The sequence below is a fragment of the Oncorhynchus tshawytscha genome, unplaced genomic scaffold (genome assembly GCF_018296145.1).
Source record: "Oncorhynchus tshawytscha isolate Ot180627B unplaced genomic scaffold, Otsh_v2.0 Un_scaffold_14841_pilon_pilon, whole genome shotgun sequence".
In the NCBI taxonomy this organism is placed as follows: domain Eukaryota; kingdom Metazoa; phylum Chordata; class Actinopteri; order Salmoniformes; family Salmonidae; genus Oncorhynchus; species Oncorhynchus tshawytscha.
Genome location: NW_024609761.1, coordinates 29,364 through 43,994, shown reverse-complemented (window position 1 = coordinate 43,994; position 14,631 = coordinate 29,364). Strand labels below are relative to the sequence as shown.

General features: G+C 45.5%; 1 protein-coding gene across 1 annotated transcript; it reads left to right on the top strand.

The window, feature by feature from the left end:
- Window positions 1-1,802: 1,802 nt before the first annotated feature.
- Window positions 1,803-12,815, top strand: LOC112248131 (CUB and zona pellucida-like domain-containing protein 1). The gene is made up of 9 exons (XM_042317663.1): window positions 1,803-2,015; window positions 2,372-2,513; window positions 7,584-7,727; window positions 8,811-8,869; window positions 9,554-9,744; window positions 10,154-10,554; window positions 10,911-11,010; window positions 11,277-11,472; window positions 11,845-12,815. Exons 2-9 carry the CDS (start codon window positions 2,404-2,406, stop codon window positions 11,973-11,975), a joined length of 1,332 nt encoding a protein of 443 aa, XP_042173597.1. The 5' UTR covers window positions 1,803-2,015; window positions 2,372-2,403; the 3' UTR covers window positions 11,976-12,815.
- Window positions 12,816-14,631: the final 1,816 nt, after the last annotated feature.

Genomic DNA, 14,631 nt, shown 5'->3' with positions numbered 1-14,631 from the left:
AGTCAGGCGCAGGAGAGTCAAAATGGAGTGTAAATGGAGTCTTTTAATAAATGTCCACGGAACATGCTCCATAACACTAATATGTACATCCATAAATAAACATGGGTACGAGGACCCGGCGCGCACCAACACAACAAATAAACAACACTGACAATAAAACAATCTCTGACAAAGACATGAGGGGAAACAGAGGGTTAAATACACAACAGGTAATGAATGGGATAGAAAACAGGTGTGTGGGAAGACAAGACAAAACCAATGGAAAATGAAAAATGGATCGATGATGGCTAGAAGACCGGTGATGTCGAACGCCGAGCACCGCCCGAACAAGGAGAGGCAACGACTTCGGCAGAAGTCGTGACACTATTTAACTAACTAGGCTGTAACGGACTAACATTCTAACCGGAGTTGATGACATCACAATAAATATATAAAATACCGTAAATACACAACTTGAAGCAACCACATGTTTATCCATGGAACACGTTCTGATTGGCCGGTGAGGGGTCAAAGCCTCGACACACCCACAACTGGTCTATTCATCGACTTGCCTAGTTAAATAAAGGTTAAATAAAATACATAAATACAAATCAAGGCTCAGCCCCTTTTGCACCACTGCCAGCAACTGCACATTTAATTGTGGTGGTGAAAATAACTAAAATGTAGCTCTACTGCCAGCTCTTAGACTGACCGTTGTGTTAGGTTTGTTCAAATAGAGCCCGTAGAATTTACTAATTTCATATGTTGTATTTCTGACTCATGTCATTGTAGTGTTCCCCAGAACTGTCAGAGGTCCTACAACCTCATGGCCTTTGACCCTGACGGTGATCGTGTCAGATGCAGATACGGATTGGTCAGACCTGAGTGCGATAGGTGTGATCAGCCTTCAGGTTTCTACCTGGATCAGGTTGGTGTGGGCAGTTATTTTCAACACCTTGAATCTCATGTGATTGTTGATATATTGTCTTTGGTCTTAACCAGCTATTCCATTTGTGTTCTAACCTCTTCACTGTTAGGGCTCTTGCTCCTTACAATACGGCTACACTTCAACGAGTGGCGTCTACGGGTTTGAGCTGGTTGTAGAGGACTTTCCTAACCAACACATCACCCTGTCCTACACCGATGGCTCTAGTTCCTCCAGGGCACCGCTTCATGCAGGGAGACGCCGACGCGCCAGCTACCAAACAACCGTCTCCTATCCCTGGTGGTGGAGCCAAACCACCACCACTCCTTCTCCTTGGTGGTGGAGCCAAACCACCACAACTCCTTCTCCTTGGTGGTGGAGCCAAACCACCACAACTCCTTCTCCTTGGTGGTGGTGGAGCCAAACCACCACTGTCGCCCCCTGGCCCACTACCACCACCACCACCCCGCCCACTACCACCACCACCCCCTGGCCCACTACCACCACCACCACCCCGCCCACTACCACCACCACCCCTGGCCCACTACCACCACCACCACCCCTGGCCCACTACCACCACGCCCTGGCCCACTACCACCACCCCGCCCACTACCACCACCACCCCCTGGCCCACTACCACCACCCCCTGGCCCACTACCACCACCACCCCCTGGCCCACTACCACCACCACCCCCTGGCCCACTACCACCACCACCACCACCCCGCCCACTACCACCACCACCCCTGGCCCACTACCACCACCACCCCCTGGCCCACTACCACCACCACCACCCCGCCCACTACCACCACCACCCCCTGGCCCACTACCACCACCCCCTGGCCCACTACCACCACCACCCCCTGGCCCACTACCACCACACCCCCCTGGCCCACTACAACCACCCCCTGGCCCACTACAACCACCCCCTGGCCCACTACCACCACCCCTGGCCCACTACAACCACCCCCTTGCCCACTACAACCACCCCCTGGCCCACTACCACCACCACTAGGCCCACTACCACCACCACCTGGACCACCACCATCCCAGGAAGCCTGTATCCCTCCACTGCTCCCCTCAGCAAACTCCCTCTGCATTTCTCTCTTCTGGGTGAGACTCCTCTTCTGATGGTTAACAATGCATTGGATTTGTTTATATATTGAACCTTTGCCTATTTAACTAGGCAAATCAGTTAAGAACAAATTCTTATTTAAAAAGACAGCCTACCAGGGAACAGTGGGTTAACTATCTTGTTCAGGGGCAGAACAACAGATGTTTACCTTGTCAGCTCGGGGATTAAACAGGGCAACTTCTTGGTAACTGGCCCAACGCTCTAACCACTAGGCTACCTGCCACCCCCTGGATGGAGGATTGGACATATTTATTCTTTAAACAACATCAAACATGGCATTTATTTGTGAAGTATTGGCCTTTACTTGTGTACGTTTGTGTCTTTTCCACTTCAGTGGACTCTAGTGTTCCGTCCTGCGATGAGGGTATGTACCTGCCCAGGTTTGTGCAGCCGACACCACACAACGGAGAACATCTCCACGCCGAGGTCAACAAAGAGCTGGAGTTCAGGGTCAAGGCCGAGGCTACACACTCAACGTAAGAGACATGATAGTCTATAATACAGTATTGTACCCAGGATTATATTTCTAGTGCTTGAACTCCTGGTTGTTACAGGTCATCCTGGCTGTAACAGTCCGTCCTGGCTGTAACAACACATCCTGGCTGTAACAGTGCGTCCTGGTTGTAACATGTCATCCTAGATGTAACAGTTTAGTCCTGATTTTAACAATAGATCCTGGATGCAACAGTTTAGTCCTAATTTTAACAATAGATCCTGGATGTAACAGTTTAGTCCTGAATTTAACAATAGATCCTGGCTGTAACAGTCCGTCCTGGCTGTAACAGTCCGTCCTGGCTGTAACAATGCATCCTGGCTGTAACAATGCATCCTGGCTGTAACAGTCCGTCCTGGCTGTAACAGTGCATCCTGGCTGTAACAGTCTGTCCTGGCTGTAACAATGCATCCTGGCTGTAACAGGTCGTCCTGGCTGTAACAGTCCGTCCTGGCTGTAACAATGCATCCTGGCTGTATCAGTCCGTCCTGGCTGTAACAGTCCGTCCTGGCTGTAACAATGCATCCTGGCTGTAACAATGCATCCTGGCTGTAACAGTCTGTCCTGGCTGTAACAATGCATCCTGGCTGTAACAGTCCGTCCTGGCTGTAACAATGCATCCTGGCTGTAACAGTCCATCCTGGCTGTAACAACACATCCTGGCTGTAACAGTGCGTCCTGGTTGTAACATGTCATCCTAGATGTAACAGTTTAGTCCTGATTTTAACAATAGATCCTGGATGTAACAGTTTAGTCCTGGCTGTAACAGTCCGTCCTGGCTGTAACAGTCTGTCCTGGCTGTAACAGTCTGTCCTGGCTGTAACAATGCATCCTGGCTGTAACAGTCCGTCCTGGCTGTAACAATGCATCCTGGCTGTAACAGTCTGTCCTGGCTGTAACAATGCATCCTGGCTGTAACAATGCATCCTGGCTGTAACAGTCCGTCCTGGCTGTAACAATGCATCCTGGCTGTATCAGTCCGTCCTGGCTGTATCAGTCCGTCCTGGCTGTAACAGTCCGTCCTGGCTGTAACAATGCATCCTGGCTGTAACAATGCATCCTGGCTGTAACAGTCTGTCCTGGCTGTAACAATGCATCCTGGCTGTAACAGTCCGTCCTGGCTGTAACAATGCATCCTGGCTGTAACAGTCCGTCCTGGCTGTAACAACACATCCTGGCTGTAACAGTGCGTCCTGGTTGTAACATGTCATCCTAGATGTAACAGTTTAGTCCTGATTTTAACAATAGATCCTGGATGTAACAGTTTAGTCCTAATTTTAACAATAGATCCTGGATGTAACAGTTTAGTCCTGAATTTAACAATAGATCCTGGCTGTAACAGTCCGTCCTGGCTGTAACATGTCATCCTGGCTGTAACAATGCATCCTGGTTGTAACATGTCATCCTGGCTGTAACAATGCATCCTGGTTGTAACAGGTCATCCTGGTTGTAACAGTCCGTCCTGGCTGTATCAGTCCGTCCTGGCTGTAACAGTGCGTCCTGGCTGTAACAGGTCATCCTGGCTGTAACAGTCCGTCCTGGCTGTAACAGTCCGTCCTGGCTGTAACAGTCCGTCCTGGCTGTAACAGTCTGTCCTGGCTGTAACAGTCTGTCCTGGCTGTAACAATGCATCCTGGCTGTAACAGTCCGTCCTGGCTGTAACAATGCATCCTGGCTGTAACAGTCTGTCCTGGCTGTAACAATGCATCCTGGCTGTAACAGGTCGTCCTGGCTGTAACAGTCCGTCCTGGCTGTAACAATGCATCCTGGCTGTAACAGGTCGTCCTGGCTGTAACAATGCATCCTGGCTGTATCAGTCCGTCCTGGCTGTAACAGTCCGTCCTGGCTGTAACAATGCATCCTGGCTGTAACAATGCATCCTGGCTGTAACAGTCCGTCCTGGCTGTAACAATGCATCCTGGCTGTAACAGTCTGTCCTGGCTGTAACAATGCATCCTGGCTGTAACAGTCCGTCTTGGCTGTAACAATGCATCCTAGCTGTAACAATGCATCCTGGCTGTATCAGTCCGTCCTGGCTGTAACAGTCCGTCCTGGCTGTAACAGTCCGTCCTGGCTGTAACAGTCCGTCCTGGCTGTAACAGTCTGTCCTGGCTGTAACAATGCATCCTGGCTGTAACAGGTCGTCCTGGCTGTAACAATGCATCCTGGCTGTATCAGTCCGTCCTGGCTGTAACAGTCCGTCCTGGCTGTAACAATGCATCCTGGCTGTAACAATGCATCCTGGCTGTAACAGTCCGTCCTGGCTGTAACAATGCATCCTGGCTGTAACAGTCCGTCCTGGCTGTAACAATGCATCCTGGCTGTAACAGTCCGTCTTGGCTGTAACAATGCATCCTGGCTGTAACAATGCATCCTGGCTGTATCAGTCCGTCCTGGCTGTAACAGTCCGTCCTGGCTGTAACAGTGCATCCTGGCTGTATCAGTCCGTCCTGGCTGTAACAGTCCATCCTGGCTGTAACAGTGCAGTCCTGGCTATAACAGTGCATCCTGGCTGTAACAGTTTAGTCATGATTTTAACAATGCGTCCTGGCTGTAACAGTTTAGTCCTGATTTTAACAATGCATCCTGGCTGTAACAATGCATCCTGGCTATAACAGTGCATCCTGGCTGTAACAGTTTAGTCCTGATTTTAACAACACATCCTGGCTATATCTAAAAACGTTATCACCTGTAGTACTTTTTCAGTGATTACAAATATTTTCTTCTGCAATCAATTATTTAGCTTAATGCAGCCTACTGTATACGTTCACCAAAAGGTCTAAGAACACCAAGAGTTTTCCAATTAAGAGAAAATGTATTTTCTGTGATTGATCTGGATTGGTGTGGCTGTCGCTTTGCTAAGTGAGATGCTTGTGATGTCCAACTCTGATGTCACCCCACATAAATTGCAATTTAAAAGCGGTTAAGGTAAGAGTTAAGGTTAGGTAAAGTTTTTTTAAATAAAAAAATATACATATATTTCACCTTTATTTAACCAGGTAGGCGAGTTGAGAACACCTTTATTTAACCAGGTAGGCCAGTTGAGAACACCTTTATTTAACCAGGTAGGCCAGTTGAGAACACCTTTATTTAACCAGGTAGGTGAGTTGAGAACACCTTTATTTAACCAGGTAGGCTAGTATTTAACCAGGGAGGCCAGTTGAGAACACCTTTATTTAACCAGGTAGGCGAGTTGAGAACACCTTTATTTAACCAGGTAGGCCAGTTGAGAACACCTTTATTTAACCAGGTAGGCCAGTTGAGAACACCTTTATTTAACCAGGTAGGCGAGTTGAGAACACCTTTATTAAACCAGGTAGGCTAGTTGAGAACACCTTTATTTAACCAGGGAGGCGAGTTGAGAACACCTTTATTTAACCAGGTAGGTGAGTTGAGAACACCTTTATTTAACCAGGTAGGTGAGTTGAGAACACCTTTATTTAACCAGGTAGGCGAGTTGAGAACACCTTTATTTAACCAGGTAGGCGAGTTGAGAACACCTTTATTTAACCAGGTAGGCTAGTTGAGAACACCTTTATTTAACCAGGTAGGCCAGTTGAGAACACCTTTATTTAACCAGGTAGGCGAGTTGAGAACACCTTTATTTAACCAGGTAGGCGAGTTGAGAACACCTTTATTTAACCAGGTAGGCCAGTTGAGAACACCTTTATTTAACCAGGTAGGCCAGTTGAGAACACCTTTATTTAACCAGGTAGGCCAGTTGAGAACAAGTTCTCAATTACAACTGTGACCTGGCCAAGATGAAGCAAAGCAGTTCAACACAAACAACAACACAGAGTTATACATGGAATAAACAAAACATGCAGTCAAAAACACAATAGAAAAGTGTATATATACAGTGTGTGCAAATGAGGTAAGTTAAGGGAGGTAAGGCAATAAATAGGCCATATTGGTGAAATATAATAATTACAATTTAGCAATTAAACACTGGAGTGATAGAGACTGGAGTAATAGATGTGCAGAAGATGAATGTGCAAGTAGAGATACTGGGGTGCAAAGGAGCAAAGGGTGGGCTATTTACAGATGGGCTATGTAAAGGTGAAGTGATCTGTGACCTGCTCTGACAGCTGGTGCTTAAAGTTAGTGAGGGAGATATGGGTCTCCAGATTCAGTGATTTTTGCAATTCGTTCCAGTCATTGGCAGCAGAGAACTGGAAGGAAAGGCAGCCAAAGGAGGAATTGGCTTTGGGGGTGACCAGTGAAATATACCTGCTGGAGCGCGTGCTACGAGTGGGTGCTGCTATGGTGACCAGTGAGCTGAGATAAGGCGGGGCTTTACCTAGCAGAGACTTATAGATAACCTGGAGCCAGTGCCTTTGGCGACGAATATGAAACGAGGGCCAGCCAATGAGGGCATACAGGTTGCCATGGTGGGTAGTAAATGGGGCTTTGGTGACAAAAAAAATGATGGCGCTGTGATAGACTGCATCCAATTTGCTGAGTAGAGTGTTGGAGGCTATTTTGTAAATGACATCGCCAAAGTCAAGGATCGGTAGGATAGTCAGTTTTACGAGGGTATGTTTGGCATAATGACTGAAGGATGCTTTGTTGCGAAATAGGAAGCCGATTCTAGATTTCATTTTGGATTGGAGATGCTCAATGTGAGTCTGGAAGGAGAGTTTACAGTCTAACCAGACACCTAGGTATTTGAAGATGTCCACATATTCTAAGTCAAAACCGTCCAGAGTAGTGATGCTGGACGGGCGGGCAGGTGCTGGTAGCGATCGGTTGAAGAGCATGCATTTAGTTTGACTTGCATTTAAGAGCAGTTGGAGGCCACCGAAGGAGAGTTGTATGGCGTTGAAACTCATCTGGAGGTTAGTTAACACAGTCCAAAGAAGGGCCAGAAGTATACAGAATGGTATCGTCTGGGTAGAGGTGGATCAGAGAATCCTCAGCAGCAAGAGCGACATCATTGATGTGTACAGTGGTTTAAGTTAGAGGAGAGGTTAAGGTTAGGGTTCGGATTCAGGGTTGGGTCATCCAAGGATCCCACTTAGCATTGACCTTTTCTGTTTGATCTCCTTTCTAGGATTAATGATGTCATCGTCAGTGGACCTCTGAACATCACCAATGTCATGACTACCCAGGGGGAGTTTGTCATCCGGTGGACACCCATCCGGGACAATCTGGGGGAGTATTTCCCCATTTGCTTCATCGCTGAGGGGATTTCTGGGTAGGTCTTATGTTTTATAATGCTAGAAACATCACCAGAACTGCTCTTCTACTTCCTGTATGTTCTGCTACTTCCTGTACGTTCTACTACTTCCTGTATATTCTGCTACTTCCTGTATGTTCTGTGACTTCCTGCACATTATGCTACTCCCTGTACGTTCTGCTACTTCCTGTGTGTTCTGCTACTTCCTTTGTGTTCTGCTACTTCCTGTATGTGCTGCTACTTCCTGTATGTTCTGCTATTTCCTGTGTGTTCTGCTACTTCCTGTGTGTTCTGCTACTTCCTGTATGTTCTGCTACTTCCTGTGTGTTCTGCTACTTCCTGTATGTTCTGCTACTTTCTGTGTGTTCTGCTACTTCCCGTATGTTCTGCTACTTCCTGTATGTTCTGCTACTTCCTGTACGTTATTCTACTTCCTGTATATTCTGCTACTTCCTGTACGTTATACTACTTCCGGTATGTTCTGCTACTTCCTGTGTGTTCTGCTACTTCCTGTATGTTCTGCTACTTCCTGTATTTTCTTCTACTTCCTGTGTGTTCTGCTACTTCCTGTATGTTCTTCTACTTCCTGTATATTCTGCTACTTCCTGTACGTTATACTACTTCCGGTATGTTCTGCTACTTCTTGTATGTTCTGCTACTTCCTGTACGTTATACTACTTCCGGTATGTTCTGCTACTTCCGGTATGTTCTTCTACTTCCTGTATGTTCTGCTACTTCCTGTATATTCTGCTACTTCCTGTATTTTCTTCTACTTCCTGTGTGTTCTGCTACTTCCTGTATGTTCTTCTACTTCCTGTATATTCTGCTACTTCCTGTACGTTATACTACTTCCGGTATGTTCTGCTACTTCTTGTATGTTCTGCTACTTCCTGTACGTTCTGCTACTTCCTGTGTGTTCTGCTACTTCCTGTGTGTTCTGCTACTTCCTGTGTGTTCTGCTACTTCCTGTGTGTTCTGCTACTTCCCTCTGGAGTTTCCTCTTTTTATGATATTTAATTTCACATGAGAGAGAGAGACTAATAATACATGTAATGATAATATTGTTCCGTTGTTCACCCTGATCTTCTCTAACACTTTCAGATCTAGTGTCTATCAGTCTGAGATGAGATGTGTTGTGGTGGAGGTTGGACGCAGAAAGGGTTTGTACATTCTTCCACCATCAATATGCTCTGGTGTGTGATTGGACTATGTGCTGTGGTGTGTGATTGGACAATATGCTGTGGTGTGTGATTGGACAATATGCTGTGGTGTGTGATTGGACTATGTGCTGTGGTGTGTGATTGGACAATATGCTGTGGTGTGTGATTGGACAATATGCTGTGGTGTGTGATTGGACTATGTGGTGTGTGATTGGACAATATGCTGTGGTGTGTGATTGGACTATGTGGTGTGTGATTGGACAATATGCTGTGGTGTGTGATTGGACTATGTGGTGTGGTGTGTGATTGGACAATATGCTGTGGTGTGTGATTGGACATTATGCTGTGGTGTGTGATTGGACAATATGCTGTGGTGTGTGATTGGACAATATGCTGTGGTGTGTGATTGGACATTATGCTGTGGCGTGTGATTGGACAATATGGTGTGGCGTGTGATTGTATAATTGTGCACTTTGATAACAGATGAAGCTGTGTATACTGTATGATACATACTATACCTAGACAACACATCTGAAATCACCAAACATGAAGGAAAGATAAAAATGAAACTCAAAATGACCCCAACCAACTCAAATCACGGGTCACAGTCAGATTGAATTGATTAAGACATTTATGCAAAAGATAGGAAGAAATACAACAATAAGAAAATATCTCCCGTGACAGTCAAAGCCAAGGTGGTGTGTGACGAGACCAAGATGACGGTAGAAGTGGAGAAGTCCTCTGTTACTGAAATTCACGAGGACCACCTCCGCCTCAACGATCCCAGTAACTCTGCCTGCGACCTGCAACGCCTCTCTAACAGCACCCACATCATTGGAGTCATCCCCCTCAATGCCTGTGGCACTCAGATAGAGGTGAGGCCTCCGAGATGTCAAATATTATAGTGGGATGCCACATGTACAGTATTCCTCTTTGTGTGAGACCCATTCACTCCTGTGTGTCTGTCTGCGTTCTCTATATTGAACCTGGTTCGAGGGGATATTCACCCCAAGGCACCAGCTAGGCTGACAGATCTTGAATTGGTAGTGTTTAAGACGGTCAAGATGTAGTGTTTTGGTGAGGGGTGCATTTATGCTGCCTGTGGGAAGATCTGCCCTCAGAACAGTTTTGCATCAAAAGAGACACCAACATGCTCACTCATAACCCCAAGAGGTTCACAGCAATATCAGAACTGAAACGATTGATCTTGGTGACGTGTGTAAAGTTCAGTGCCCACCAATGTAACTGTCTAGATGATTTTCCTCTCCATCTCTCTCAATCCAGGAGGACGACGACAACCTCATCTTCAAGAACCAAATCACCACCTTCGACAACCCCAACGACATCATCACCAGGCACCACCAGGTGGAGTTCCAGTTCTACTGCCAGTACGCCAAACGTGGCAACGTGTCCCTGGGCTTCACTGCACACAGGGACAGCATCACGGTGCTGGAGAAAGGCTTCGGCACGTTCACCTACCAGTTTGAGTTCTACCAGACCAGCCAGTTCGCCAACATGGTGGATCCCCGTGACTACCCGTTAGACGTGGAGGTGAAGCAGATGATCTACATGGACATCGAGGCCGTGTCCACTGTGAACAACACTGAGCTCTTTGTGGAGTCCTGCAGAGCGGCGCCGTACGACAACCCCGACTACCATCCCACCTACCCCATCATAGAAAACGGGTGAGACTGAGCACACAGATTCAGATCAGCTTTATTAGCACGAGTGGCAAGGCTACTGTTGGTAAAGCAAAGTGAGATAAAGACATCAACAATAACATTCAAAATAATAATAATAGTAATGGTGATTAGAGAAAGGAAACACACACATATATATTAAAATATAAACACTGAGGCATTCATCAACCTCAGGGTGGACACTTGTCAGTAATGTGAGATGATAATAGAAACGACAGGTTTGAGACATTTGTATAAACGCTGGGGAGAATTCTAGACTAAAAGATTGTTTTACTGCACTTACTGTATGTACTTTACATATTTACTGTACTCTAGGTTTTAACTGTGTGTTTTTTTACCAGGTGCATTGTGGACGAGACGGTTCAAATCTTCTCACCGCGTCACCAGAGGCATTTCCAGTTCGGAATGGAAGCTTTCAAATTCATCGGAATGCATGACCAGGTAAATGGGGACAGATTGCTGAATCATTCAAGGATCGTATCAAGGGTTATATCCTCTCCGTTCAGTGACCTTTGCACCCTGTGGCTATAGGTGTACATCAGCTGTTCAGTGACCTTTGAACCCTCTGGCTATAGGTGTACATCAGCTGTTCAGTGACCTTTGCACCCTGTGGCTATAGGTGTACATCAGCTGTTCAGTGACCTTTGAATCCTCTGGCTATAGGTGTACATCAGCTGTTCAGTGACCTTTGAACCCTCTGGCTATAGGTGTACATCAGCTGTTCAGTGATCCTGTGTGAGGCTGGGAACCCCAACACCCGGTGTGCCCAGGGCTGCGTCAACTCCACCTCCCCCCAACCTGCTGGTCACCACCACCACCGCAAGAGAGAGGCCGCCATGCAAACGGCCAAACACCACATCTCCCAGGGTCCTTTGCGCCTGAGAAAGAGTTCAGAGAGCTCAGGTAAGCTAACCCTGAGGGAAACGGCTGAAGCTTTAGATGAGCTACAAATCAAATGTTGTACTTTGTGTTATTGACGATACAGTATATTACAGTATATTATCAATGGTCCTCTGTAGCTCAGTTGGTAAAGTGTGACACTTGCAATGCCAGGGTTGTGGGTTCATATCCCAGAAGAAAATACATGAGGATGTACCACTAGTGTAAGTTGCTCTGGTTAAGAGAGTGTCTGCTAAATGACTACACATTTAGGAAGGACCTCTACAGTGGAATTGTTCAACAGGAAATAACATCTCTGCATAAACAGGTGTTTTTTTGTTTCACAAAGAGTTTCTGTGTTATAAAAGGTGTTTGTGTGTTTTCTTGTCTTCCCAGTGACCAACGTGAACATGGGGTTGATGGTTGGGTGTATCGTAGCAGCCGTTGCCATGCTGTGCGGAGTGATGCTCTACAAGTCCAAAACATCAGGCGTTAAATACCAGCCCCTGACCACATTTGAGACTTAGTCCCATGGCAGCCATCCTTTCACATGTAGTCTGCATTATAGAAAGAAGGATGGTGGGAAATATTGAACATTTGAAAAGTGGTCTCTGACTTTAACGATGAAATGTCTCTTGAGATCAATACAAGAATATGCATTAATCCATAAACGGACTTAGCGGTGACTCCGATTATAACAATGTGTCTTGGCTGACCAGGTAAAAAGTTCTGAATAGCCACTCGAGCACCAGTAGGATTGCAGGTGTTCATATAATCACAGGAAGCTGCTGAGGGGAGCACAGCTTATAATGTCCGGAATGGAGAGAATTGAGTGAATGGTATTTGATTCCATTCTACTCGTTTCACTCCAGCCATTACCATGGTCCCGTGATCCCCAATTAAGGTGCCACCAACCTCCTGTGATGTATATAGATTTACTGTATCCTGTCCTATACGCATTTGACCCATATAGTGCCCTCTAGTGTACAAATGAAATGTAATTTACAAATACAGAACAGCTAAAAACCACACAACATCCGTAGAGGTTTGGCCCAAATGTCTCCTACAACTTGTTTGACCAGTTTAACTCCTGCTTCTTATTATTGTCTGTATTGTGATTTGATTAACATCCTGCATGATCCAACATGGCTGCCCTGTTACATATGGTCATCAGTGGAGCAGAAGTGCTTTGATTAACATCCTGCATGATCCAACATGGCTGCCCTGTTACATATGGTCATCAGTGGAGCAGAAGTGCTTTGATTAACATCCTGCATGATCCAACATGGCTGCCCTGTTACATGTGGTCATCAGTGGAGCAGAAGTGCTTTGATTAACATCCTGCATGATCCAACATGGCTGCCCTGTTACATGGTCATGGTCATCAGTGGAGCAGTGGAGCAGAAGTGCTTTGATTAACATCCTGCATGATCCAACATGGCTGCCCTGTTACATGTGGTCATCAGTGGAGCAGAAGTGCTTTAACATCCTGATTAACATCCTGCATGATCCAACATGGCTGCCCTGTTACATGTGGTCATCAGTGGAGCAGTGCTTTGATTAACATCCTGCATGATCCAACATGGCTGCCCTGTTACATTAACATCCTGTGGAGCATGATTAACATCATGACAACATGGCTGCCCTGTTACATGTGGTCATCAGTGGAGCAGAAGTGCTTTGATTCGCATTCTGCTTAGGAAATGTAGACCTATAGGCCAAATGCAAAGAAATGATTTATAGATGTTTTTTAAATGAGTGAATTCCTTGTTGTTTACACAATTCATCTTGAAGCTGCCATGTTTACTGGAATAAAACTCAACTCTAAATGAGTTGACATCAGTGGATGTTTCTGAGGGAGGACGGCTCATAATAATGGCTGGAACGGAGCGAATGGAATGGCATTAAATGCAAGGAAACCATGGAAACCACATGTTTGATGTATTTGACACCATTCCATCCTATTCCTCTCCAGACATTATCAATTACTTGTCCTCCCCAATTAAAGTGGCACCAACCTTCTGTGGTTGACACAGTTCAGTGTTGAATACAAGTGGGTCATTCTTGGGCTGGGGTAATATTTCAGTCCCTTTGACTTTTTATATTATATTTCAAGTATTGGGTCACCGAAATGAAACGTTAACAGATTTTGTATAAACATTGAAATGTCCAGTATAATGAATTGAAATAAATATAGTATTCATTTAAACCTTATTATAAAAAACATCTTATTTTTTAAGCTGACACTAAGAATTGTGTCATGTCCCCCAGGCATTTGACATAATTTTTACTTGGGAAATTAATATGAAAATGTGCACATAATTAATAACTTCTTCCATTAATGTAAACAGATGTGTGTTATTTTGTTGAGAATGTATTTTTATCAAATAAATACATGATTATTGATTAAAATGACACAATTTGACCTCTTTCCCTCAGTCTATACTCAACCCCGTCACACCAACGAAACTCTGCTAATAAAAAATGCTCAGTCCACCCTTTATGTGCCATCATTAACAGGAAGTGACATCATTTCACAATTTCCATCTTCATGGTACAGAAACAGGCAAGTAATCATGTTATTTTATATCTGTATTTTGTTGTTTTTTAAAGTCAGGTGGGGATGGTCGAGCTGACCAACTCAACCCCGTTACATGAAATAAAGATGGAAAACTAGTACATTTCAAAATGATACTTTAACCCATAAAAAATATACAATCTATTCATTTCATGCACACCATGTGGTCTCCTGTCCTTCACCACATGAGGAGCAGAGGCCATTTTGAGCCCCCAAAAAATCAACCCCGTCACGCGACATCTGGAGAGGCAATGCCTTTGCACCTTTGAAAGGAAGCACACTAACCGGCACACCAACGCATTCCAGAGAAAGGTCAAGTCATTCTTTTTGGGAGATGATGTGAGCCGGATCACAACTGGGAGGAAACAAACGATCACTGTGCAGGAAGTCAAGATGCAGAAAAGGGTTCCTGGAGGACACCATGAAAAACCTGCACAGAAGATTTTTTATCAGAGAACGCTGAGAATCTCTTATGCTCTGTTTTGTCACCTGAGACCTTATTGGGCTGTTCACCCTTCCATGTCTGACTGAGACAAATTCTTCTTTATGTAAGCTCCATGACAATCTGATGTGTGGCTGAGAAGCTGAATCTCCTGAAGGTAATT

Excerpts from the sequence above, each read along its gene's own strand:
- LOC112248131 (XM_042317663.1), top strand. The coding sequence starts at position 2,404 with ATGTACCTGCCCAGGTTTGTGCAGCCGACACCACACAACGGAGAACAT. Across the intron at positions 7,728-8,810 it reads ATCGCTGAGGGGATTTCTGG|ATCTAGTGTCTATCAGTCTG; the intron begins GTAGGTCTTATG and ends TAACACTTTCAG. Across the intron at positions 11,011-11,276 it reads TCATCGGAATGCATGACCAG|GTGTACATCAGCTGTTCAGT; the intron begins GTAAATGGGGAC and ends CTCTGGCTATAG.